Genomic DNA, 27,982 nt, shown 5'->3' with positions numbered 1-27,982 from the left:
TACTAACGCCCCAGACAATTTTCAGGCCAATGTCAACAAAGTTCTTAGAGACTTAAACAAGAAGGTCTTCATGTACCTAGACCATATTCTTATTTTTTTTTCTGGCAGATCATCAACTCACCATCTGATAAACTCTGTCTCATTTTTAAATTTTATAACAAATTTCAGTTGGGTTGCTGGCCCTCTCTATGAACTAATTTGGTCTGGTTTCATTGGCCTCCTTCTGCAGATTCAACCATCTGGCGCCTAAAGACCACAAGAAAAGCACACACAGGAACTATGTGGTAGGGAACCAGGGCCTGTAGGAAGTTAATGCAGTGCTCAAAGAAGAGACACTGGCTGAAGGAGGCAGCCCGACTGGTGATGATCTGGAAGGATCATTAAAACCTCAAATACATCCCAGGTACCAAGAGGTCGAACAGACAGGCAAGGTGGGCTCCATTCTACTTTAGATTTAATTGTGCTCTCTTTTGCATCTAAAATTAGCAATGCATTATCAGGCTGCAGAAAAAGTTCCAACTTTAGTACAGAAAGATGAAATGTAATTTAGCCATCTGTCTGTCTGTCTGTCTGTCTGTCTGTCTGTCTGTCTGTCTGTCTGTCTGTCTGTCTGTCTGTCTATCAGCCACACAGAGGAGCTGCTGCAGAAAAATCATATCCATTAATCAGAGTTGATGTTTGTGAGGGCATAAATATGTGCTATTGATAGAGAGGAGGAGAGTCCATGCACGCTCATGCTCAGTATAAGCGTGAATGTGTGCGTACATGTACATTATCTATGGGTTCATGGGAAGTTCAACATCTTTGTCTGACTCCAGCCTTTTCAATACTCATTTAAATGCAATTCTAATTATCGCACCGATAATTATACACATACTGGGAAGCACGAGCTGCGCGTGTGTGTACACGTGTAGGCGTGCGTGTGTATGTGTGTGTGTGTATATGGGTTAAGGTGATTCAACTCAAAATGAGATGAGGAGATTGGAAAGATGGAGGAAGATGAAATCATGCATCACATGATGGATGTGTAAAGATCACCAGTGTGTCGGCGCAGAAGTGATGCATCACAACGTGAGTTTAGAGTCTCGACCAAACAGCTGCTTTTCACATTTTGACAATTAAAAGTTCATGTCCTAAAACAGAAACGGAACCCCAAGCAAACATGACTATAATATTCTCACTAAAACCAAAAAGGGTGTTTTAATTATCTAATAATTTCCACTGTTTAAAAGAGCTACTGTTGTTGTAGGTCAACATATAAAACTGGAAGTGGATTTAAAAAAATACAGTTAATGGAAATAACAATATTAAAACATAGTTCTCAGCTGGCCAATGACGAGTTGCTTCCTCGAGTGGAGCGGAGCAAGTATCTTATTTTGTGGGCTACTACAGCGAGGGCAGGGATGATTGAACACTGAGAGCTGAGGCGGAGAGGAAAGGTCAGTGTTCCAGCTCATAGATGACTGTGGTCATCAGCATGAAGACTAATTTAGTTTTCAAACAGATTTTACCATACAACAAAGGAAAAGCTCTAGGATCGAGAGACAAAAACTTTTAAAAGAAACCGTTTACAGACCAACATTTAGAATAATCCATCACAGGAACATGTTCATAGTAATAATCATTATTATCTCAATACTCAATACTAAAAAAACAGTAAGGATAAGTTTGTTTTCAAGCCGTTCCGGGTCTGATGAGCCGTTCCCTTTACGCGGTGTTTATCAAGTGTTTGCGCCTCGTATAAATATTCCCAGACCTGATTAGTAGTTTTGTAGCTGCTGCTCCTTTTCATTCTGAAGGGAGGCGGCAGCATTTCTGCTGCAGAAACTGATCACACAAGGATTTGGTTCGGTTTATTATACTACTTTATATCTTATTTTTTTTACATTAGATATATATTTATCGTTCAATTAAATGTTCAAACTTTTAAAAGTTGATCATCTTTGTTCCTGTGTAGGCATCATTATATAGAATTATAATAGCATGCCTTGATTCTGTAATTACCTCCTTATGTTTTGGACTTATTATTTATTAAGTTTAGTGTTAATTGATGTGTATGGTGTGTGAGTGTGTGCTCGAGTGTATGTGTGTGTGTGTGTTTGTGTGTGTGTAAGAATAGTAACAAAGATGAAAATTCATAAATGTACTTTAGGCCTATATACTTTAGGCATTAACTACAAAGCATGTACCCGGTGAGGATTTCAGCTTTTTTTTGCTGTGTAAATAAGGTCTTTTTAAATGATTATGTATTCTCTTGACTCCGGATTATGTTGGGATTGCGGGATATAGTTGTTGAAAGCATTTTTGTATTTTGAATGCATCACTGTTGCAGTGATGCATTCAAAGCATCAGCATGCCATCTGTTTTGATTGGGAAAAATGTCAAAGAAGTCAATATCAGGACACAATGTGAACTAAGATGCTGTTTATTTTTATGCATGTTCAACTGAATAATTAACAGGTCAATAATAATCACTCACATTGTACAGTCAGTGTTCACTTTTCCCACTGAGAAAAGAGCCACTGAAGAGATTTGGTTGCCAAATCTGGTATGTGTGCTACCTTTGCAAAACTACATCAGATATGCTCCACAGTTATTTATTTGTAACTCAACATTTCTCTTAATGGTAAAACACCTGCAATTTAATTTACTTTGGGTTCAGAAATAAAAACAAAGGCTTCAGATTACTGAATCCCTGTTGAGACAAATGGGTCGAAATCAAGAAACGGTTGGAGAAACCTGTTGTCATTAGTGGAAACAAGTAGTCACTACATGGATCCTTGACTAGTTAAGCCTTTACGTGCATATAGGAAAATATGTAGGGGAAGGAGCATATCCTTTATATCCAGAATCAAGTATTGCGAGTCTCACATTCTCTACAGAGACTATAGTCTCGTTGCATCAGACTAGTCTGTTTTGAACTGCAAATCCACTGTGCACGGACTTTCTGTCAGCATGTTGTAACCTCCTGCTCTCCCTGCATTTCGTTTCCTTGCATTTGCTCAACAAGTGTGCTCACAGCAATATTAAATTGGAGTTTCCTCTTTGCAGGTACGTAAATCAAAGTGAACATGGCTGTCCTGTTCCCCCGAATCAAAGTTCTTCAACTACTTTGATCTCCCAGCAGACCAGAAGCAGGGAGAAAAGGGAGACAAAAAGGCACAAAAAGACCCAGGAATGGAGGGAGGACATCTACGGAGCGAGAGAATGGATGGCTGGGATGAATTGAAAAATAGAGATATTGAGGGGCAAACCTGAGAAAAAGCAAGCAAGAGGCCTGGTATGACTGGAGGATGAAAGGGATGATTGTTTTCCTGCTTTTCCAGACCAGTGAATTGAACAGCAAAGCAGTGATATGAAGTTTTGTTTCATCATCTTTCCCTCTGTCCGTCCCTCCTTCCTAAACAAAGAGCAGCAAGGCTGACTGAACTGCACCGCTCTGCTGTTTCTGTTTCTACAAGCTGCAGCCAATATTATCATGCTGGGATGGAGTTTTCTCTCTTCTTTTTTAAAGAGAGGATATAAAAAGTCCTCTTTTTAAAAAAGAGCCACATGTTCAAGAAGTGACATAGTGAAAACAAAAACTAAAGTTTTTCTCATATATATATATATATATATATATATATATATATATATATATATATATATATATATATATATATATATATAAAACAGGTATGAAAAAGATTTAATAGCACAGAAATTTAAATTCTTAAAATCTTGAATGTGGAACACTGTTGACTGTCGTCTTGTGATATGTTTTAAAAATGTTTTCTAGTAGATGAGAAAGAGATCCCAGAGGAACAACATAATAGAAGCGAAAATGAAAGGTCAGCTTTATTACTGCACAAAAAAACTTGCTGTGTTTCTGAATGGAGTTTGACTCTGATGCAAAGCCAAAAGCCTAATTATTTTTTCTTCTTGTGAAGGCAGAGAAAAAGGGTTATTTGAGGTTTTAACTCCGAGCACAATGCTAGCTTTACCACCAGTTTATTTCCAAAATGGTGTATATATACCAGTTTCCCAGTCTAAGAATCTTGTTTTGTATCCATAGCTTGTTAGCTGGAGTTAGTAGCACCTCTGAATGAGCTGGAAACAGCATTTAATAAAGCAAAGCAATGCAGCTCAGAGGCAGGATCGTTAGAACCGCACCAATTACAGCTCATTTAATGAAGAAGAACACGTCGGTCGCTAAATATCTCGCTTCATCAACGCTGTACTGCATACAGACTATGGAAGGTGAAATACCAACAATGCTATGTAAAAATAACAAACATACATTTTTCACAGTCTTTGGGTAACACTTGGGATGTTATTAGCCAAGGTTACAGTAAACACGATGACCTCAGCTGTGGCCCTGAGCGCCACCTTTGTCCTGAACGAGGTGGCGTCAGAATCACAGATCCATTATTTGATGAAAGAGAAGTGAAAATGTCACATGTGTAAAAAATCAGATTGTGTTAGCTGGCATTCATTTGGCAGATATCTGGGAAACCCCCAGTTCACGTGCACGTCTTCACGCTCCACAGTATTTTGATTGGAGAAGCAGATGAGGCCGGGTGGTGCTCATTGCTGGTACCGTCTGATTACAAGTGCAATCACTCAGCGGGCTCTCTGCACCTGCAGTGGCACGAGGTCTCGCTCTCCTTCATACACACACGGGTGTGTGTACAGACACAGACAAATTCTTATACTTGTATCTTTGTGAGGACTTTTATAGACAATGTATTTCCTAACCCTCTAACCTTGCTCATCACAAATAACTTCAACCTTAAACTGATGCCTTAAGCCTCAAACAGTCCTCCGATTGTCAATATGTAGTGAGTAGAAGAACAAACCCACACACACCAGACGGCTCACCTGGTTATTGGTTGTTTTTGTTGTAGAAGTTTGGCCCTCAGATTAATTTAGAGTAACACTTGACTCTCAGCTCATTTGATTCAGGCGTTGAACCGGTATGAAATATCATTAAGGCTAAGTCACAGGTCACGCTGGGACACAGGGTTGTTCTGATTGACAGGACTCTTTTATTTATACTTATTTTGCTGATAACATGTGTTATCTGAATACCCGATACAACCTTTATAATTGCTGAATGATAAACAGAGGTTCTCTTTCTTTCCTGAATGCATCGATAAAATCTGTTCCGCTTCTTTAAGTACACCGTTGGAGCATGAGGTAAACAATAATTTGAGATGTTGTGTACAGACCTATGTTGGCCGTACCACCTGAGAATGCATCTCTTGGAATCCTCTAAATCCCTGGAATCCTCCACTGAAACTAATTGGACGTAGTTTTCACTTATTTAAGACTGTTCAATCTTATAACACAAGACGTCAAAAATCTATAAGCAGCTCCTGCTCAGTGGCAGCCCAATTAATATGTCCAGACCTGCTGCAGAAGATAAGAAATGTTCATTAAAGATGTATAGCACCTCAACGCAAAACAGCCAAGCAGAGAAATAATGAGGGCTAAAATATCAACATGGTCACCCTTGCTGAGCGGTTTATTTATTTTTAAATTTAATCTGTCTGTACTGTACAGACAAACATTGGAACTGCTTTGATTCATGTTTGATGGCCAGCCTGTTTGATGTGTAACTGGAGGAAGAATCAAAAATAGTTCTGTAGAGAATCTGTGTAAGAGAAGGTCTTAAATCGGGTTTCTCACCTCCTCCTTTTTTTTACATTTTTATTAGATGCCATCAGATTCCGCAGGACAAATCTGTGAAAAACTCAGCAAATGAAGCTCCTTCTATCATTCAGTGGGAGGACTGTCCTCTTTGACCTGCACATTACATCGCAGGAGTTGATTTCTCATTTCATGCATGTGTGCTCCGATTGTTCTAATGTCTGTTGTCATCTAGGTCTGTTAAATAAGATGGTGCACAACTTTTCCCATCAGCTTGTCTCATCTGTCCCGTAGCCTCGCTTCATGATTGACCTGTCTTTAATACAATGCCACCCTCTGTCTCTGACTCTTCACCTTCCTCGTGCTGCTGCATCACTACTGTCGTGTCATCGGCGACGATATTTCAACTAAATCAGCTTCATTTTTGTTCTTCTTGATGCCTTTATCCTTTTTGGGGTCATGGGGAAGCTGCTGGAGCCTATCCCAGCTGGTCCGTCCCTGGCTCAAGGGTACCTCGGGACATTAGTATGTTGTCATAATACACCAAAGCCTGTGGGACTCACCGTCTGCCCAAAAATACACATACTTGGCTCGTTTTTTCTTTAACTGCAGCGCTTAGTGAAGCCTCAGCAGTGAATCACAGGCTGCAGTCTCCCAGACCACTGTCTCCCCAAAGCCCATGTCTCCTAGACCATAATCTTCCAGGCAACTGTCTTCACAGCACTGTCTGGAAGACCACTGTCTCTCTGTAGGGCAACTGCCCCCAAACCGAATATATAAATATCTACCTTCCCCAAAATCCCTGTCTTGTAGTCCACTATCGTCCAGGCAACTGCCTCAAGAATACTGTCTCATGGACCACTGTCACTTAGACCATTGGACCTCAAACCACTGTCTCCCTGTCCACCATCCCCCACTGGTCCTGGGAGAGCAGCAGCTCATTCTCAATGGATGTAGATTTCTGTCTGAAAAAGTGAAGCCATTATAAAAAAAGTTTTCAGAACAAAACAGTGTCAACAGCGAAATTTCAACATCTTCAAATTTGATGCAGCAAGTCAATCTGAAAATATTGCCATAATTGTTTAGATGTTACCTTCAACCTTCTAGTTTGCTTGTTGACTTTTATAATTAAATGTTTATTTTAGCGTCAATATGTTTAAATTACATTCATTTTATAAGCCAGTATTATACGTACATTTCAATTCATTTTTCAAATAAAAGAAATGAAAACATTTAGCATCTCAAACATAGACTCAACCCAATCTGAGTTATACATGGACCTTGCTAACCATGGATTTTTTTTAGCAACTTCAAGAATAATGTCACATTTTTGTGAGAAATAATTGAGAAAGGGTGATGTTATGAGAAAACAGTCATAATATTATGTGAATAAAGTCTCAGCATTTTAACCTTTTTGTGGTGCTGGTACTCTGGTAGAGAAGAACAACTGTCTCCAACCACGTTCACAGAGAAGCAACGCAGCCTACGTGAATTTGTTGGTACCAGTGGTGCTGTTGCTATAGCCGATAGCTCTGGAAGGGAAGGCTGGCCCAGCACAGGAGGCTCGTGGATGGGTGAGAGGAGCAGGAAGATAGGGCTTGAGCTTGGGCTCCGGAGGGTAGTGGAACTGTGGTAATTAGCAGCATCAGTTTTTCTACCTGACCCCACTCAAACCAAAGCATTACTGCACTTTGATGATCATACCTGTGAAGAAGCTCTCAAAAGCTCTCAAGATGGACCCAGAGACAAACACATGTGCAGGCAATCTGTCTATGGAGTAGTTAGGAACAAACATTTGAGAATTTACTGTGCTTGGATCAATAACTAATCAGAGTATGACCCTCACATGGACACAGTACATACTTTCCCCCTTGGGTCTTCTTAACCACACAGATAGAAATTTTGGATCACATATGATCTCCTCTGGGATTTGTATGCCTGTACCGTCCCTCGCTTGCACTTAACTCCACCAATCCACCAATCCATTAGCTAAATTCAAAGATGCTGAAATGGATAAATGACCATTAGCTCATTGATTTGGACTTATTAGGATGATTACTCTTCAATGAAAGAGACCATCAGCAAAATGGTGGTCAAAATGTTCCTTGGTTGGCAGCCTGGTCTTAGGACGACTCCACTGATGGACCAGATGAATGATTGGCATCACTGCAGAGGAAGCCTGGAGGACCTGTAGGCCTACAGAGACTCAGCATGAAACGGGGGCAAGAGTAGAGCCAGTATTTCCATAGAGGCTAGTAAAGGTCGGATGAATTTAGAGCAGATGACAGAATGGCAGACAGATCAAAATAAAAGAAACATCCCAAAAAAATGAAGTCCTTACAAGTTCTGAGGTCTGCACTATTAATAATAAAGTGTCCAATTCATTGTGCTGGACTATATTTTCGCCATTTCCAGCTGATTTAGTAAAACTTAAACATGCAGCGTGACGCCTGTTGCCCTTGTGCCACGCCGACTGCAGCACGGCAATCAATCTAATTCTTCCAAGCCTTTGGCTCGCATCTGCGTGTGGGTGCATTATTTATTTATTTACAAGATCTATTTTCTCTGCCCATTTGCTCCATCACTTGAGAGCAGTCGTTTATTAGTTCAGTTCAATTAAAATGAATGCGGAACACAATCTGTGCTTCGTTGTCACGGTGATTTCATGCATGGAAAAAGAGGCTGAGATGGAATAAAAGAGCGCAACAACGTGCCTCCTGTGAGGATGCTGACAAATAAAACCTCTTCCTGAACCGTTTCTAAAGGTGTCTCAAATTTAAAAAAAGAAACAACACCGACCTGATTTTAGATGCAACCAGTCATCATCAAAAACGTTGCTGAAGACCTCGATGAAAAAGGTATTTTCATTTTTTTCTCCTCACCCTACAACTCTGTGGGTCTAATCCCATGGGGTTGGATTCTCTTGTAGTCTGGTCCAAGTTTATCACACGTTACAGTTAGTGGCTATTTACCCCGGTGGCATCTGACGTGTGGTGTTCGACTGAGCTGGGATTTGAGAGGTCACTCAGCTGTCTATCTTTATTAACAGTATTGCCCGGAGTGAAGAGTTTTTAATTGTAACTACAGGGTGTGTTTTGTTTTCCGCTGACCTGCCTCAGCACACCCAGATGGTGCCCTGAACATCTGAGGCCAGTGGAGCACGCATTAGCCCATTACGCTGGATTTTAGCTTTAAACATATTTAGCAGAACTGCTGGGCTGACCTCAACAGCATCCGACACCTTTGTCATAATGGTGAATACAGATTAAGCTAATCACCCCTTCCTCTTTTGACACAGGATGGCACAGTATTAACGCTGTATTATAGAAAATGCTCAAGCCCTAGGTGTGCAACCATGGCATTCAATAAAGTACCCACTTTATACATGTGTAATAAATGTAGAATGTGGTTAAAGGGGCATGTTAGCTGTGTCTGCAGGATATGAGACAATATTATTATGATAACATAAAAAAACATGTTCAAAATGAAGTTAATTACAGTAAAATCATTATATATTGTGGAAAAGTTCTCCAACAACAATTTATTTATTGGCATTGGCGAAATAAGTGGTTGCCAAAGTGGAGGGCACCCTGGGGCAGCCTGGGCCTGAAAAAAACCAAAAAAACCAAATATAAAATAATAAACAATGGAAATATTTTAAACAGGTAGTCCAGAAGTAGTCCAGTCATTTTGGGCTGAGTATCTTTGTCTGCCTGTTCGATAAACATTTAAGACTTCAGGTTTATCAAAGAGCTGTAGTCCATTAAATGAATAGATGCTCTAAGTGAGATTAAAACCGTAATCGCCCTGACCTATGGCCCCGCTTTCAGGCTTTTGATTGCTGGAGCAGAGAAAGGTTCCAGGAAATTTGTGTTGTTTTATGGCTGTGGCTGACCTCCATGTCAGTCAGCAGGATCTATCCAACTTATCGGTTAATTAATGGTTTTCTCCCTTTTCTGTCACCCCCAACTAAAATGAAACACGCAGATTTATTCATAGAAGAGCATTTTGTTTCCCGTTAGCTGCTATCTTCCCGCAGTCTACATACACCTCAACACTGGTGTGAAAACACAGGTGTGGGTGTTAATGGCAGACGACAGAGACAACAGGGATTACAACTTCTATTTTTACATCCATTCTAAGGTGTTTGTATGAAAAAAAGAGAACAATGCGATTCCTAAAGTAAAAGCAATCACCCTAAATCTTAATAAGTCTGCTTTTAAAACCTTTCTGTCACAGCTGCGGGCAATCATGCCCGTGACTTCGCCCCGCACACCTGTTGTGCATCAGGACTCTAAAGAACGCTCATCTTAATCCCCGGAGGCACACCTGCTCCCTGCCAGATCGTTATTCGTTCCCGATGACTTTCCAGCGTATTCCTGTTTGCCTGCCTGCCCGGTTCTGACCTTGCCTGTTCCTGACCATTCTGTTTAGCCTGCTCCCCTGTGAACTCTGTCTGCCTGCCTGCCCGATCTCGACCTTGCCTGTCCCCGACTATTGTGTTCTGCTCGCTCCCTGGTGACTCCTGTCTGTTGTCTGTGACAATACAGCGGTGTTCAGCCAGACTCCTGTGTCGCATTTGGGTTCTCATCTGGTTCGTGACGCCTTTCCATTCATTTGACGCTGCCGACGTCCCTCCACTCTGTATTTCAGTAAAGAAAGAGCAAATGAGAGAAACTGTCATGGTCTGTGACAATGTCATTGCGTGAAGACGTGATTTTTAGGTGTTAGAGGAACAATGGACGCTGCTCAATGATAGTTATATTTTTTATTTTATGTAATTTTGGTCTCATGCAGCAGGTGAATGAAAAGATGAAACACAGCAACTCACTCAGTCTTGATTCACGTGACAGATGACATTGAACACACTCGACATTTTCCCCCTTTCATCACTAACCAAAACTTCTTAAAATTGTGCTTTTCCTTTCTGTAATAACTTTTTAGTGCCCAAACAACGTCACAGGTCTCTCTCTCTCTCTCTCCTTTTGTGCAGTTTTTGGAGGAAAACTTAATTCTTTCTTGTGGGTGATTGTGTGTATGAGTTATTTTCTATATTTTTTGGTGTAGAAGGGTTGTAGATTGAGTTGTGTGTGTGTTTGTGAGTGAGTGAATGAGTGGGTGGGTGCCACGTTTGGTTGGCGTCATGCCGGTGGTGGCTACCGCACCTGCGGAGTTTGAGAAGCTGACTTGCCGCAAAATGGCCGAGCGCCGCGTTTGGATTATCGGTGGTGACTTACTGGAGGTGGTCTCTGACAGCCTGAAAGTGGGCAGGCTGCCCATGGGTTGTCATCACCCTGCTGCCAAAGAAGGGTGACCCGCAGGACTTAAAGAACTGGAGGCCGGTGGCACTGTTGGACACGGATTACAAAATCCTGTAAGGCTCTGGCCCTTAGACTGAGGGAGACGATGTCGTCCATCATTCACCCTGACCAGACCTACCGTGTGCCCAACAGGTGACAGCAGTGACAGTAGTGGAAGACAGGGGGAATCTGGTACCGTGGGCTCTTCCTGGGGTAAGACGACTTTATGGAGGAAAAACTAGGAAGTCTCCCTAGAGAGAGTTAAAGGTCGGCTAGAGAAGTGGAGGTGGCTTCTCCTGAAAATGTCCTTTAGCGGCAGGACACTCATTGTGAATAATCCGGTGTCCTCCACCCTGTGGCCCAAGATGATGTGTGCTGACCCTCTGGCTCCCCTCCTTAGTCAGATTTAATGGGTTTTAGTTAGTTTTATATGGTACAAGCCACACTGGATTCCACAGAGTGTTCTTTTCCTTCCTAAAGATGAGGGGGGTCAGGGGTTGGTCCATTTAGCTAGCAGGAGCGATGCCTTTATTTTGCAGTTCTTGCAGCATTTACTAACTGGACCAAAGGACACTCTGTGGAGACCATTGTCCCACTGTATTCTGTGGCTTTTTAATGGCCTTGGTCAAGATTTTAGTTTGTTTTTAATAAACACAGAAATGAGTGCCTCTCCCCTGCCTTATTTTTATAAGAGTGTTTTTAAGGTGTGGAACATGTTGGTTAAAGAAGGGAGGGGGCAGGTGGAATCAGCATACTGGATCCAGCAAAAGCTGGTCCTATGGGGGACCAGGTTGGACCTTCCCAGCTGGGTGGGGGAGTCGATGGCCAGGAAGATGGTGACTGCAGGAGTTGTCACACTGGGCCAGGAGGTGGCGTTGTCAGGCCCTCAGATGGATGACCCCTCTGGCCTTGCTGCCCGGCTGGGATTATGTTCGCAGAGGACTGTGCAAAAGCTGCTGGACCACTGGAAAACCAAGCTTTCCTGCCATGACCACCTGCTCCTGACCTCATCATAACCACGGTGGTAGAGGAGGAAGCATTCCCTGTCATTTTTTTGGCACCAGATTTTAAAGACTGCTCAGGTCCCCTTTTGAAAACCTCGGCATCTGTTTCCATACAGGATGCATCTGGAAAGACGCTGTACAAGATGCTGGTGAAGACCATGAACAGGCACAGACTGAACCAGAGAACTGACACACCCTGGCCTGACTCTAGACTGCAGGCCTCAGTGGAGAGCACTGAACAAGCCTCCACTCTCTGAGACATGCTGACGTCCACTGGAGAGTCCTCCATAGCATCCTCCCTGGAAACTCATTCGTGTCAACCATTAGTGAAATGGTGGAGGGTTTTATTGTTGAACCCGCACCAAGTCCAGACTCCTCATTGATTTTAACTTTCACAAGGCAGCTGGAGATCTGGACTCTTTTGAGCAGGTCTGGCGTTTTAATCATGTCCTTTGTTTTTTAGCAGGTGACTCTTTGCAGTTTGGAGATGTAGATTAGATAGATTATTTATTTATTTATGTATCTATTTATTCTGAGTAAGTGTTTTTTAAAGATCTAAATTATATCTATGTTCTTTTGCAAGAGCGGCAAATAAAACTGCTTTCAAAATTCACTCTGTCTGTCTGTCTGTCTGTCTGTCTGTCTGTCTGTCTGTCTGTCTGTCTGTCTGTCTGTCGGGCCTGGTAAGAAATGTGCTTTCTCCTCTCCCTGGACAGAGGACAGAGGGTATAAAGAGAATGGACAAAGGCAGACACTCACCGTAAATATGAATGTATGGGATCTATCTGCTTTAACCTGGTGTGTTATTAGTCTGTTAAATAGCTTTTATATGTTTTCTCTGGAACTGCTGTGACTGCTGGGATGCATCCTTGATCTCAGCGTTTGCATCAGTACTGAGTTCAACAAAGGGCAATCTGCTGTGACAGATAAAGCTCAAGAGGATTCCAGACGATCACAGGTGGGCCAGAAGTTACCTGTCACGAAAACAAGGTGAAGACTGTCAGAGTTTGTGATGACTCGCATGAACGCATCAGCTGTCATGAGCCCAGCAGCTCAAATGGTGGTGATAAAATGGTATTCAGAAGCTTGTTACTGCATATCTGTGTGGAAGTCTTCATGTTTTGATGTTTTCTTCTTGTTGTTACTCCAACATCCCAAAAGTTGGGTGTCCTCAGTTTGCTAGTAGAATGCATATTTTAACACACACACACACACACACACACACTGCCCTCTTTGCTTCGGAGGTTTGTTTCTCCATTCTGACTCTGTCTTGAATAATGATCACTCAAGATCGAGGTGTTTTTTTTGGGTTTTTTTGCGAGGGGGGATTCGGTTTACTACTTTTTCACTCTCCAAACCCATGCTGTCCGATATACAAAATTCAAGCCAGAACGTTCAAAAACATTGGAGGTGTGAAGTTGAATGGCTTGTAAACGACACCAGTGGAACTCAGCTTAAACTGCAGATCTGTGTTGTGTTACCAGTCCACCCGGTGTTCCTTTGGGTCGCTCAGCAGAGCCTGGGAAACAGAAAAAGTGCTGGAAAAGGCTCTCAGTGTGACGCTATATGAACTGTGCTGTACTGCAATCTATTTTTGAAATCCTAAATCTCAGAAAGCATAGCCACAGAGAAGACGGACAGCAATAGTAAGACAGAAATATAAAGTGAAGTATTTGATGTTCCAATCGATCCAAGAACTCGACCTCCAACCATCACAATACCCAAATGAGACAAAAAAGATTTGTTCCTGAGAGAAACAAGAGAGTCTTTTAAAACTTGAACATATCCTTTACTGAGCTGCTTGTGTAAACAAGATTTCTGGTGGGAATTCAAGTAATTTTAGTAGGAAAATCAGTTGAACTTTCAAAGACTAAGGCTTATCCCCCCAAAAAAAAGCTTAATGGAAGCTTAGAAAACAGATTTTGGTCTCATATCAGTGGCTTTGTCCTCCCTTGGGACAGTAATAAAATAATTTAGAAGTTATGTCAGGAAAGAGAGGAAGCTTGGAAAAAGAACAAGAGATAGAAGGCCTTCTGTGTCCTCTTCTCAAATGTCACCTCTGCTGAGGTGATGCCTCGCTGGGACTCAGAGGATCCTGTGAAACCTTTTCCAAGCTAAACTATTGTGTGGAAGTCAAGCTCCTTTACACAGCATGCACGGAAACACTCCTCGTTCGTGTTTTGTGAGTACCAGCAAGAGAAAATTAAGCATTAATAAGAGAATATTGTGCAAAAAAGAGCCTTCTTGAGCACAAAGCATAATGAAAACACATCCGTGCCAGCCAGCATGCCAATTAGTGTTGCAATAGATTGTTTAATCTCAACCTGCTTTGGTTAATACCTGAATTATCCCTAAATGGGAAGCAAAAAAAAAACGCTTGATGTTCACGTTATGCTCATGTGTTTTAGCACAACCCTGTCCTGCCCATTGCATCAGGAATGATATGAAGAACTCTCAAGCCAAACTGTGCCGTTCAAGCTGTGGTGAAATAGTTTAGGCCATAGAATAATAATAATACCAAAAATGATCCCATTTGTTGGAGCTGCAGGGAGACGCCATTAATAATGAGGGGCCATCAGAGACATTACTTAGAATTACCTCTCACACATACATGTTAAACACTCTCACACACGCCGAAAGCTCTCACACACACTAGCAAAATGCTGTTTCACTAAAATGTGTGAGAGCATTTCAGTTAAGGCGTTCCAGTAAATTTCGAGGGCTGCCGGCAGTTTACAACATGATTCCCGTCAGCCATATCGTTCCCAACATTTATTACACTATGAAAAATAACATGTTATGTTCTAACATGTTATGTTATTTTGGGCTATTTTAATAGTAACGACAATAATGCCTTTCCTTGGGAATCTTATTTTATGTGTAGATTCTACATGAAGGAACCTTCGAATCAGACGTCTTTTTTAATCTTTAAGTCTGATTTTAAAAATTAAATTGAAACAAAAAAGCTCTTAAAATACTTTCTGTCCGCACAAGGTTTAATGTGTTTATTTGGAAACTCTCTTTCCCTATTTTATGATATTGCTCTCATCTATTTTCTGCCTTCTTTCCCTCTCTTTATTATTATGCAGTCATTCTGTACTTGCTAGCCTGTATTTGAAATTATGATTCTTATCGCATTGTCCCGGCCCAGAGTTGAAGTGGTCGGCTGCTGCCCGACCGTTGTCGCAGTTGATAATCCCGATGGTGTATCAGCTGTATTTGCAGGCATAAGTGTTGCGAACAACCTGGCTGACGTGAACCACCTTGTAAACCAGCACGCTTTTGTACTACGCTGACAATTCGCCTGTACTATTACCTATGTTATTATTATCCTCTCTGAGAGTTTGTATTTTCAATTGTTCAATAAATGCAAATGCTGTTAACCAGCCAAACCAGCTCTTAACACCTTCTGGTTTTACTGAAGTGCTCTCATACATACAAGTGAAACTATCGCACACAGCACTGAAATTATTCTCCCACTACAATGTGTGAGAGGATTTCAGTTGTTTGTGTGAGAGCTTTAAGTAGTGAGTGAGAGCATTTCATATGTATGTACAGTATGAGAGGTAGTTCTGAATAATGCCACTGACACCCCTTCATACAAAATATTTCATCACACACACACACACACGCACGCACGCACCATAGTGAGAGAGTCATATCCAGGGGCAATTCAATCTCCAGTCAATAATGTTCATGTTCATTGACTGTTGGAAACAAAACACTGATAGCTGATTTATGCTGAGGAGTGAGAGAAAGTGCACCACACCACAAAGCACATGCACATTTTTCTCAGTCCTAATGGAGTAAATTCACTTCAAGGGAACTTTAATAATTTTGGAATGGAAGTTCTGAAATGTGCACGCCATTCTCTCACCTTCCCCTCATGTCCTCACTGTTTTCTACTCTATTATAGTCCATCAATGCTTCTTGCAGACCTCCATAAGCAGCTTATTCATAATTTAGAGATGAGAAGGATCTGGGATAACTGGAGAAAATGGGGGAGAACACGCAGACTCAAGTGGCTTTGAGCTGACGCTACTGCTGTGCTACTGCTTTAATACTGAGGCCAGGAAAATGGAGGCTGCTCGATAAGGCTCTCGTAATCTGTGTTATCTCTTGTACTATCTGTCTTCATGTCTCACAGCCGATGGCCTCCCTGACACATGTATAATGAAAGTTTCACAGGTCACGTCATCGCTCATCATTCTGCAATGATGACAAAACCAGCCTCATGCTAACAGCTGAGTTGCTTCACTGACCTCCCCGCCGCCACAATCAATCAATTAAGTTCATTCGTATTGATAAGATCAGCATTATGGCCCACATAGCAGATGATACAGCCATTCCTCTCAGTCAGCACAGTTGTTTTTACTGCAGGTGATCTATTGAAATTTGATTTGTTGCGTCTTTTGCTCTCCTCCTTCTCCACCCAGCTCTCTCTGAGGTTATTTTATCTCCCGTCTCGTTCGCACCTGTAAGACAAATGATTCTGACCCGACCTGCTCGTCCCTTACGGCTACGTCCACCCACCCACCAACCATTCGGTATCAGACCATCAGCAATAATGATACTCTGGCAGGTTTGTGGTGGGATTTGTTGACTCTTCATATAAGCTTAAGCATATCACCAAGTATATATAGCTAACATGAAATAATCTTGACGGCCAATCAGGGCAGAAAACATAGTCCATCCTATCTCTGTTTTAACAGCCTGACCTGCATCAGGGTTTAGTCTCTTCCATCACTGGTGTTTGGACTCCAGAGATCACTTTACACCTGCCAATCCCTGCCACTGCTGCTAGCACAGTAAGTTTATATAGTTATTATAGCTACAATTGCTTATATTGATCGTGTCCCTGAACGCTACCACTAGAGGTATTTAGTGACTGATAAATAGCCATTCTGGTTATTGGTGATACAGCCCCTTTAGCTTGTTAGCGTTGGACTTTTTCCGCAGTTGACCTATGTCACAGACCGCAACATCAACAAACAATTCAACCAGTGGCAAAAAAGAAGCACATGGTGACTCAAGTCTCGTCGTAGCACTCATCAAACTGTTTCCATCTCCTTCAGTCTGGCTGAGGCATGTAATCTATCCCATAAATCCAATTTATTGCCAGGACATTCAGAAGAACACATGCATTTTAAGAGTTTGTTGGACGGACACAATTAAGCAGTTTATTTTAACAATTAAACGTCGATCTCCTCACAAGGACTAAGGGCCAAATACAGGCTTTCAAATTAAACTCTAAACTGGTGAGTCCTCAGCATTTGTCATAATCCTTGCCACATGCTATCAGCCTCTTCATGTGAGTGCAATAGTTCTAGATCTCAGACAGGCTGTCTCATGATTAGATATTAACATGGAAATAAAAGTGTAGCACTCTTATATGTTTTGCTAAATTACAAAAAAAACAAACCCTGAGCATCCTTTGATTTGTTCGTTGGCAGCATCACATCCCAAAACCATCAAGTCAATTTGTCCTTCAAGTTCTTTGTTCACCTCCTAATGTGAAAGTCCAGCCCTAATTGGTGCTACGGTGCTGTTGAGAGAAAGAGTAGAGTGGAGAGCGTTGATGGAAGATTATCTTTGGCGGCGTCCTTATCTTCCCTTATCTGTTTAAGTCTGCCTAATTAGGTTTTAATTTGGTCAATTCCAAATTCTTCTGAGAATTCTCCTCAAGTAACTCATTAAACTCAAGTTTTGAGTCCTTTTTTTTTGGATCATCTCGCTTTGAAACTCAAATGGCTGAACTTTAAAAAGTCTGTTTACTTTTCTCATTTACCTCAGGGTAAGAACTGGCTCACCGTTAAAGAATTAATACCAACAATCCTGCGGGAGGGTGAAAGCTTTGTGTGACGCAAACAGCATCTGTAGAGTTTATAGTTCAGATATGCAGAAACACTCATCCTACAGATGGAGAAGACATACCGGTATATACTCTGTCCTGATGCCAACCACTGCAAAAAAGTCATCCCGCAGTAGCAGCAAGGCAGCACTGCCTCACAACCCCCTCCATTTCTGCCTCCAGACAACACAGTCACATTTTTGACACATTTAACATTTTGTTTAGGTGCAATCCACTTGTTGCCCAATTCTCAACACACACTGTCAGCATTGAAAATCAGTGGAGCTGTCGAAGGTTGGCTGAGGGATTAGAACCTGCAACCCTTTTCTTAAGGTCTCTCGAACTTTTTTTTTGCATCAGTTGTTGTGCCCCAGTCCCAGTCATTTATAGTCCGACTATTTTAATATCATAATCCATGCCTGTGTGTGTGTGTATATGTATGTGTGTGTGTGTCTGTGTGTGTGTGTGTGGGTCTCTCTTGACCTGTGCTTAAAATGTTAAACTGCATTTATCACATGACACATTCACAAAGAGTGAAACATTCCATCCAGCTCACTCGACAAGTTGATTTATTTATGCGTTCAAACTCTCTCACACACACATTAAGACGGCCACCTGCTTCCTTTAAATAAAACTGCACATCAGCAGCTCATCTGTGGTCCTCTGCAGTGTCAGTTGCGTGGTTCGCTGTTTTATTTACATCCTACACCGTGATCCCCTACACACCAGCGTGTGGTTAACAGTAGACATCAGAATAAAAAGGGGCTGGTAATAAAAACATATGGAGACATGTTGCACAGCATCGCGCAAACACTGTCATTTCATGCAAAGAAGAACAAAAACGGAAGTCAAGGGTTAGATCCTCAGGTTGTCACCCTTTTTGACAGACAAACAAAAGTCTGTGCTAAAAGAGAGGAAATATTTTACACTGGGAACTTTTACTGACCTGGTTCTGGTCCATCAATGTGACATCAGGGACACACAGCAGCACCAGCACATGGAGCGTCCATAAAAGAGCTCAAAGGCTGCTGCCAGGCCTTAGACATGCCATCTAGTGTTTGGCTGTGGTATAACCCGCTCCTCCTTTTTACCACCCTACTTTGAAGGTTACACGCAGTCTGAAAAAAATGGTTTTAAAAAAAGAAAAAACAAAGCGGCGTGGGCCCGCTGCAGGTATATGTCGACTGCTGCCCCCTCTTTGCATCACTGCGACACATCATTATCCACACCACCTGCCAGCAGAGCAGCAGATGGCCGCCGCTTACCTCATCCACCCCAGGATGTTCATCACTGGCGACCACAACAGACTCCGCATGACGTGCGCTTCCTCAAACGCTCCCTGAACGCGTCCTCTCAGTACACGCGCCCATATGGACCTCGTTTAACGTGTCGCCTCACCACAACTGCCATGACAAAGATTTGACAGGGAATTAAGGGAATTCTTGTGCACCAGAACAGGAAGTGAAGCTTCCGCTGCTGCTGGAAGTTTATTGCGAGGTGTTTGGAGAAGACTCGGATCAAACCAGCCACGCTGCCTCCTATTGAGCCAGTTGGGTTTATTGGTCAACTTTCTTAATTGGTGACCTCATACTGGGCAAGGCAAACCGACAAATATGCTAATTTATAATATTTAACAAGTTTCTAAACATCTCTAAGTTGCTGAAAGACAGGGGACCAGATTTGGCCTCTCACTGGACTCTGAAGCTCCAGAAGCTCCCTCTGATCACGTCATCACGTTCATTGGGAGACGTTGTAGCATCCACACCCTGTATTTGTGTTTTTAATCAGACGTTCTTTATGGAATGACATTTTTGTTGGCTTTGAAAAGTAAACGGGCTCAGCTCTGCAAAAAACCTCAGCAGGAATCAGACCCAAGTGGAATTGGGTGTGTTTCTGTGTGTGTACTCTTCTCTGCGGGGCCCATCACACGACCTTGATCTGCATAGTTATTTCACATCTCCTGAGGCGTCGTTTCTATTTCTTTTCTTTTCTTTTTTTAATAATAAGCTCCAAAATGTTATTAGATCTCCGAAGGCACAACAGTGCAGCAGCGGCCCGATCCTCATGTCGCTTGACATCCCGGCGCCCCTTCGGCGTGGCTACATCACTCAACACGCAAAATCAAATGACTGCAGTTGCTTGCAAGACCTGAATCAGTCAGGAGGCCGTAACGAATCGAATGGCCTGTTTTCTAGGACGTTTCGTTGCACTTGATTGTTCACAGCAGGGGGCACCTCTGAAGCTTTATTTTGTCTAAAAACCCTTGGAAACTTTATCAGGAAAACTTCCAAAACATATCGACCACCCCCACCTCGCAAAAAAACCATTAATTCACATTAAAAAAAACAAACATCTTAAGGTTGTTTGTCCCTGTATGTTTGGTTTCAAACAGATTTAATTTGGAATGATTGGGGATGGATGAGTCAACACTTCTGACCCACCATTGCAGTTAAAATTCCAAACATTTTGCAACATTTTTGTCACATGATGATAGAATCAAAGCCTCCTGGTTGTCCACCAGGAAGGACCTCCAAATATGCAACTGGTCGGCAGCTAAACTCTTTACAGGCCAAATCCTCCCAGAGTGATCCGTAAATGTTGATTTGTTTGCATGATGAGAAGTGAAATGGCTGGTGTCTTGTCCACTGCAGCTAGAAGATGATTAGCAATTCTAACGAGCACTTTAATTGCCGCCTGGGATTTTAATGAGGGTTATAATTAGTGCTGGTGGAGAGCTGAGACCGTGGAGCACTGCGCTAAAGACCCAAAACTTAGATTGCAGAAATAGTTCAGTGATCCTCACATCATTAAATGACTTATTGGTTGTTTTTGTTCTGAAAACATGTTTGACCACCAGGATAAATGCAAATGCTCTATATGTGTAGTGTAGTTTATTAATGGCTCTGGAGGCGAGACTTAGTGAACTTGAGATGCGGTTCCGCAGCTTGGAGTTAGCTGGAGTTGCGTCAGGTAGCCAGGAGAAGCTAGCTGCTGCGGAGCCGCCTAGCGTAGCTACAGCTAGCGGTCCCCCGGCAGCAGCCGGCTAGCCAGGGCGGCTGGGTGACGGTTCGCAGGAAGCGTAGCCCAACCAAAGGCCCACGGTGCACCACCAACCGCTTCCCGTGGCTATTCGTTTTTCCCCACTCGGCGACGCATCCGCTGAGAACCGACCCTGGTAATTGGCGACTCTGTTTTGCGCTACGTAAGCCGACTCCAGCGACCATAGTTAAGCGCATTCCGGGGGCCAGAGCGGGCGACATAGAAGCCAATCTAAATCTGCTGGCAAGAAGTAAACGTGAATTCAGTAAAGTTATTATTCACGTCGGAGAAAAGGACACCCGGCTTTGTCAGTCGGAAGTCACCAAAATTAACATAGAGTTCGGTGTGCAACTACGCAAAAACGATGTTGGATCTGTAGCATTCTCTGGTCCCCTCCCCAATCTGGCCAGCGATGAGATGTTTAGCCGCATGTCGTCGCTTCGTCGCTGGTTGTCACGGTGGTGCCCCGAAAACCAGGTGGCCTTTGTAGACAATTGGAGCACCTTTTGGGGAAAACCTGGTGTGGGGGTCAGGTCCTGGGATTCTGTAAAGTGCCTAGAAACAATTTTGATTGTAACAGACGCTATATAAATAAAGATTGATTGATTGAGCACCTGCCCCCAGCTCGGCCAGACAGGTGCCTCTAGTTGGCAATCTAGCCTAATAGTCTTTGGGGGGGGCAATAATAGGCCCTGCCTGCACACCACTTGCATGTCGGTCACTTGCCCTGAGACCTCCCTTGCTCTCGCCATGACTCTCCTTTCCTGGGTGGTTCTTTCCGTCGGCCTTCTGGCTACTGCATCCCGTTTTGGTCCCTGGCTGACAATGTCCTGCGGGTCGTTAAACCATTCGTGGTTTGTGTCACAGCAGGAAAGACCTTGTTTGACCGCTGGCTTTTGGGTACGTGCTTCTTTCCCGAGGGTTTGGTCCGGACATATGGCGGAGTCCATCGAGAGGTGAGCACAGGAGAGTGGCTGCTTCATTGATGCTCGCTGCTCCTGATCGGGTGGCTGCTCGCTAAGTGCTGCCTTTGGTGATATGGATCTTTGGCTGCGGGACTGACGAACACGGGCTGCCGCGAAGGGCTTTGGTGCTGGCTCGGTGGCTTCCAGGGCCTGTGGGCGCGGAGGGACAGCTGGATTCATTCGGTGGCCGGGGGTTCCCCATCTTGGTGGCTGCTGTTCCTGCTGGACATTGGCCTGGTGCGATCGTTGGGCTCCTTGCATCTCCTCCTCGTTGTGGCGGGATTTACCACTGGATTGGGTGGTGAAAGTTGCAGCTGCTGCATCCCTTGGACAGCAATCGTGGGTCTCTGGTTGTGTTGAGTTCACGGACTGAGGGAATCCAGATCCACGGTCGAACATTGGGTGTTTGAATGTGTGAATTCGTGGTGCAGGTCTGTGTGACCTGATGAGGGTTTTTCTCAGAATGGTTTAGGTCGGTATTTTAATTAATTAGTGTGTTTTAGGTTAGTTTGGTTATGTTAATTGGTGTAAGCTTTTGTTGTTTTGTTTCTGTATTGGTGTGTTTTTATTGTGTTTCTTTCAGCTGCTGAGTACCTGAATTTTTTTCTTCTCAATTTTTAGAATAAATAATGACGTGTTGTTAAAATGTACACTAAATGAATGTCCTTCAAAGCCACCTGGGTCTCTTTTGGATCAGAGCCTCAGACTTGGAAGACTTGTTTTTTTCAGCAGTTAGACACCAAAACTTGGGTAACATTTTTTGAGCGACCTCTAAAAGCATACACCCAGGACCAAGTCCACCACATGGTCCCCATGTTGGCCCATCTGGGCTGGGTGTATAATAAAAATAGTTGCGTAGAAAAACAGCAGAGACCAGACACCAGCCATTTTCTCCAAAATTATGACATGTAGGATAATAGCATGTTTACTTAGGCAGTAGTGATAAAGGGTTACATATTATGTTAGGTTCACATTTCCTGAAAATTACAGTTAATAAAAAAATAGGGACATCGGCTCTCAAATAACCTCAGAGCTACGCTTCTGGTGGGACACTTGAACTGAACCATGGGTGGCACCTCATCTGTTCAAGGGTAATACGCTGATCCGGGTTGAATAGGAAACAGCTCTTCAGAAACGTCTTGCAGTCTGAGGAGGGTAGACGGAGAGAAAAGTGACCTTATTATCACAGAAGCTGACTTCATTAATTACAAGTTCAGACAATTGCAAAATATTAATGAAGAGAAGAAGCAGTAGCATCTTTTTACCTTCAGACACTTCCAACTCCATTATGGTGTACGCGAGGAAATGTTCGCAGTGCTGCATCCCTGTTGCGAACAAGTCAATCATTTTACTCATTAGTTGGAGGAGGATGCATCCGAGTTGCCAGACGGTGGTCGGGCCAGCTTCATAAGTTCCCTGGGTGTTAGACTCTGGAGGCTGATAGCAAGAGGTTCCTGTAAGGAAAGAAAAAGGTTTTGAATTAAAGTGTCAACTGAAAATCTCCCAATCAGACGTCAGCATGAGTTCAGTCGTACCGACGTAGCCGTGATATCCCGGCGTGACAAAACAGCCACAACCAAAGTCGATGATGCGCACTCGAGGAATGAGCCGAGCTTCATCGTATTCAATTAGTATGTTTTCGGGTTTTAGATCATGGTGGAACACGCCCGCCTTATGGATGTGAATTGCAGCTTCCACCAGCTGCCTCATGAATTCCTGATGGACAAAAAGAGGAGTTAAAGAACATCCAAAGATATTATCAGTCCGAGCTCTGCAGCAGTGGGTGGCGGTCCACCGTAACACGATCACGAGCCAGCGTGATTACCTTAGCCAGACCTTCGTCTATTTGGCGGTCAATGTAGTCAAACAGGACTGTGCAATGCTCTGGCCTCTCCATGATCAGTAGCACTTCATCATCCAGGCTGGTCCATGCTAATGGTGATATGACGGCATTTTCCCCTACAGAGTCCCCTGCTGTCATCACCATAAGCATCATCTCCAGTGGGACGCAGTGGAGCTCACCGTTTACCACCTGAAGAGAGGAACACAACATGCTCGTCTGTGGTTTACTGCTGGTAAACTGCTGGTTTACTGCTGAGCTCCACACTAAGTTCAACAGCTGATGGTAGGATCAAAGTTAGCCTTACCACTGACTGGTATTTGACCAAGTCTTTATCAATGTGCTTGATTGCCACCTGCAGGAAAGAATCATGTGTCAAGGAGAGCAGTGACGATTATGTGTATGTGTGTTTGGTGTGATTCAAATAAAAATACTTACTGGAAATAAATCGTCCCTTCTATAACCAGAATACACTGTTCCAAAACCTCCTTCTCCCAGCTGGTCAACTTCTACGTACTGTTTCTGATATTCTTCTGCAAACACAGATTTATTACAGCTGTAGTGCACACAAACACACACACACACACACCCTCCACAATAAGCTCACCTCTGCTGATGGGCACCAAGACATGCTTGGTCTTTGGTAGGGTAGATGGCTGCAGCTCAGGAAGAGGGGACACATTGTGGGGAACTCTCACTGATTCCGTCTTCTGTCTCTTCCTGAGAGCTTCTGGGTCTGACTGGGCCTTTCGTTTTCTGCCCAGGTTTGACACCTCCTTCGGTCCTACTCGAGGAGTGGGTTCGCTGCAAACTGTTCTGTGTGCTGCCGTTCGCCTGCACTCAGAGCTGACCTTCCTCTTTTTGCTCACCACCCTACCGTGGTCCCCTGCGCTGGTGGATGGACTGGTGCTGTTCTCTGATTGTGAGGTAAAAGCAGTCTGCTTCAAACTTTTGTATTAAACGAATCAGGCCAGCATGAAAAACATGGATTTGGCTGGTGTAGTCACCTGATTTTGAGGATTCCTCATGTTTGCGTTTATTGGAAGAGACACCCATTTCTGCTTTGTACCACAACTCAACAGCCAATGTTAAACAATTTGTTAGTGTATTTAGCAGAGGAACTTTGTTGACTATACCTTTTTCGCTCATGGCATTGGCTTTAATCTTGGCTTTGACGTATTTGTGTATATCTTTGAAAATGGCTTTGGTGTTTCTTTAATGTTTTGACTCTGAACAAAGTCTTTATGCTAATGCTAGACTATGCCCATGTGCGCCCCCTTCCGTTGGGTAGCGTATTGCGTCACTTCCTGTCTTCTCAATAGAGTTCGTTGGTGCACGGTGTGTGTTGGAATCATTTTATTTAAAATTTAATACTCGGGAAAATCTACTCATTCGATAATAACAGTCACTCGATAACAACAGGGAGAAATAATCCATATTAAACAAATACAGGGCCGATTATTAGCATGAGCATGGCATGAAACAGCACCGTCTGTTTCACCCGGTGTCTGTGTCTGTTCAGTCTGTGAAATGTTTAGTTACTCCTCTGCCTCCTTTAGTGAAGGGAATATGTGCATAAAGTGTAGTTTATTAATGGCCCTGGAAGCGAGACTTAGTGACCTTGAGACGCGGTTTCGCATTTTGGAGTTAGCTGGAGTTGCGTCAGGTAGCCCGGAGAAGCTAGCTGCTGCGGAGCCGCCTAGCGTAGCTACAGCTAGCGGTCCCCCGGCAGCAGCCGGCTAGCCAGGGCGGCTGGGTGACGGTTCGCAGGAAGCGTAGCCCAAACCAAAGGCCCACGGTGCCCCACCACCCGCTTCCCGTGGCTAACCGCTTTTCCCCACTTGGCGACGCATCCGCTGAGAAACCGACCCTGGTAATTGGCGACTCTGTTTTGCGCTACGTGAAGCCGACTCCAGCGACCATAGTTAGGTGCATTCCGGGGGCCAGAGCGGGCGACATAGAAGCCAATCTAAATCTGCTGGCAAGAAGTAAACGTAAAACCTTCCTCTTTAAAAAAGCTTATTGTCACTAATTCCATAGTCCTAGTTACTATCATAGACAGACAAATTATCATACTCAGGGGGTCGTCTAATCATTAGGTTAACATCTTAGTTATGCTGCTATAGGCCGAGGCTGCCGGGGTCCAGAAACATGATCACCTGACAGGCCTCTGTCACCCCACTGGGTCATGGTTTCCTCTCCTCTCCTCTCCTCTCCTCTCCTCTCCTCTCCTCTCCTCTCCTCTCCTCTCCTCTCCTCTCCTCTCTCTCTACCCAGCCCCCCATCAGCAGGAGGGTCCCCCTACATGAGCCTGGTCCTGCTCAAGGTTTCTTCCTGTCAAAGGGGAGTTTTTCCTTGCCACTGTTGCTTGTTTGGGGTCAGGCCCTGGGATTCTGGAAAGCGCCTTGAAACAATTTTGATTGTAAAAGACGCTATATAAATAAAAATTGATTGATTGATATATGTGTTTCCGCGCACATCAAAACCGAGGAGGAGGACAGCGTCAACGCAGATGACCCCAATATCGCCAAATGCACACTAAAGGCTGCAGTTTGAGACCACTTCTATAAAGGTCACTCCATATGTGATTGCCATCTTTTGTACACTGCAGAAATTCGGAAAGAAATTTAAAAAATACCACATCAAGCCATCCTGGACAGTGGGAGCAGCAGTGTTTGCACGTGGCCTACCACAGTCAGGTGTGCGGTTGTTATGGCCCAATGGCCGTGGGTGTGTGTTTTTGCCTGTCTCCTCCCCTTCAGCTGGGCCTTCATCTCTCCTGCATTTGCTTGCCAAAATTTGATGGCGCAGGTGTTAAAGGAGAGAGAACGATGCTGGTCGGCCTGTTGGACACATCCGGCGAATGAAGGTGTAATTAGTTTAGGTGGAACCGAGGTGTTCACTTTTTTATGCAAACTTCCTTTTCTTGTCTTGCGTCCTGAAAATATTAGGTCCTTTCAGATGAATCAGCACCACGACGGTCTCCGGATCTTTGGCATGGTCCCCTCGGTTCCTACCAGCGTAAATGAACTAATGCAGAAATTTGAGTTTCTCTAGTATCATTCCATCATCATTCCGTATCTAGACCAGTTATCATCCGCCTATAAATGATATTGGGGCACATTTTCTGCTGTGATTTCCCTTTTTTAATTACATCTTTGCTTCCTGGTTACTCCCGTGGCTTGGGTGAGCGTGATGAGAGAATTTACTTTGGAGTCGCCTCCCTCAAACACACATATTTTGCTTCACATTTTCTTTCTTCTATCCCCTTCCATGGCTTAAAATATCCATCCATAATAGCGATTATCATCACGGCTTCTAATGACCTCGGGAGCAGATGAATGGTAAATCAATAATTCTCGTCATTGACCTTGCAGGGTGCGACCTCTCTTAGTCACGTAGGAAAAACTCCATAAAGGAGGAGGTGGAGGTAATAACGAGGGCTGGAGTTCAATCTACTTTACAGCTGAGCAAGGAATATTTCATAAAAGACAAGAGGGGTGAAGACCAGACTCTAAGCAGCAGGCAAACCTGCTTCAGATGTGTATCAGTGCACCTGAGCTCCTGCTCTCTATCCGCCTTCACGTCCCCCTTCAGAAAACTTGACGTGGAGAATCTCCTCGTCTTCGTGATCCAAATATTCAGAATCCAAAATGAGCACAAGAGCTTGGTGGAGTCAAGTCCAAAGTTTATTAGCAAAAGCAAAAGGTAAAAACAGAGAGGAAAAATGAGTAGTTCCAAAGGAAATCCCCAGGAAGAACTAAGAACCTAACGTGTTTCTCTTATATACTATACATTCTGGCCATCAAAGACCATTCTTTTACGCCCTATTTTACTTAATAATTATACTTTCTTTGTTTTTATTGGTGGATTTTTTACATTTTTTACATTGTTACTAACTAACCCTTTCTATTGGCGGCTACAATGGTAGTTTGGTGTCTAAAATGGTAGTTTCCTCCTCTTTCTTTCCCCTTACATTTACTATTAATTTCTATAGGTGACCGGATATACCTTCTTTGGTTTTTTAAAAACAGGTTCTTCACAGTAGACCGGATATACCTTTTTAAGACACATGTTCCGCCATATGTGTCATGTCACTGTGGTCGTCATCTGACATTTTTACTATCGGTTTCTTGCTCTCAGCTAGGCCTAAATTCCCTAGGGACAACACCATTCCTCCGGATGCTCACATTGTCAGATTCCCTGAAGTACAGATTTTTATGTTCCTCTCATACACAACAACTCATTTAAACATCACATACCTTTTTTGAGCTAAGCAAATAACACACAAACATTACATACATTACAGCACCCACAGTCAGCCCGTTTGCTTCCTTCCTGCCTTAGACTCA

At 43.3% G+C, this 27,982-nt stretch overlaps 1 protein-coding gene across 1 annotated transcript; it reads right to left on the bottom strand.

Annotated features, from left to right (window-relative positions):
- Positions 1–22,699: 22,699 nt before the first annotated feature.
- LOC130529168 (serine/threonine-protein kinase pim-2-like) lies at positions 22,700–26,081 on the bottom strand. The gene is made up of 8 exons (XM_057039150.1): positions 24,638–26,081; positions 24,238–24,546; positions 24,069–24,163; positions 23,938–23,985; positions 23,616–23,822; positions 23,326–23,506; positions 23,056–23,244; positions 22,700–22,936 (listed from the first exon to the last, which is right to left on the bottom strand). Exons 1-8 carry the CDS (start codon positions 24,777–24,779, stop codon positions 22,824–22,826), a joined length of 1,284 nt encoding a protein of 427 aa, XP_056895130.1. The 5' UTR covers positions 24,780–26,081; the 3' UTR covers positions 22,700–22,823.
- Between the last annotated feature and the right edge of the window lie 1,901 nt (positions 26,082–27,982).

Source organism: Takifugu flavidus, chromosome 1, assembly GCF_003711565.1.
Source record: "Takifugu flavidus isolate HTHZ2018 chromosome 1, ASM371156v2, whole genome shotgun sequence".
Classification (NCBI taxonomy): Eukaryota; Metazoa; Chordata; class Actinopteri; order Tetraodontiformes; family Tetraodontidae; genus Takifugu; species Takifugu flavidus.
Note: the sequence above shows the minus strand (reverse complement) of the source record. Positions and strands in the feature narration are given on the sequence as shown.

What these genes read in the sequence shown, in the direction of transcription:
- LOC130529168 (XM_057039150.1), bottom strand. Translation starts at nt 24,779, where the DNA reads ATGAGCGAAAAAGGTATAGTCAACAAAGTTCCTCTGCTAAATACACTA. An exon ending in GAAGGGACGATTTATTTCCA is followed by an intron (nt 23,986 to 24,068) that starts GTAAGTATTTTT and finishes TCTTTCCTGCAG; the next exon opens with GTGGCAATCAAGCACATTGA. An exon ending in TAGACGAAGGTCTGGCTAAG is followed by an intron (nt 23,507 to 23,615) that starts GTAATCACGCTG and finishes TTTGTCCATCAG; the next exon opens with GAATTCATGAGGCAGCTGGT.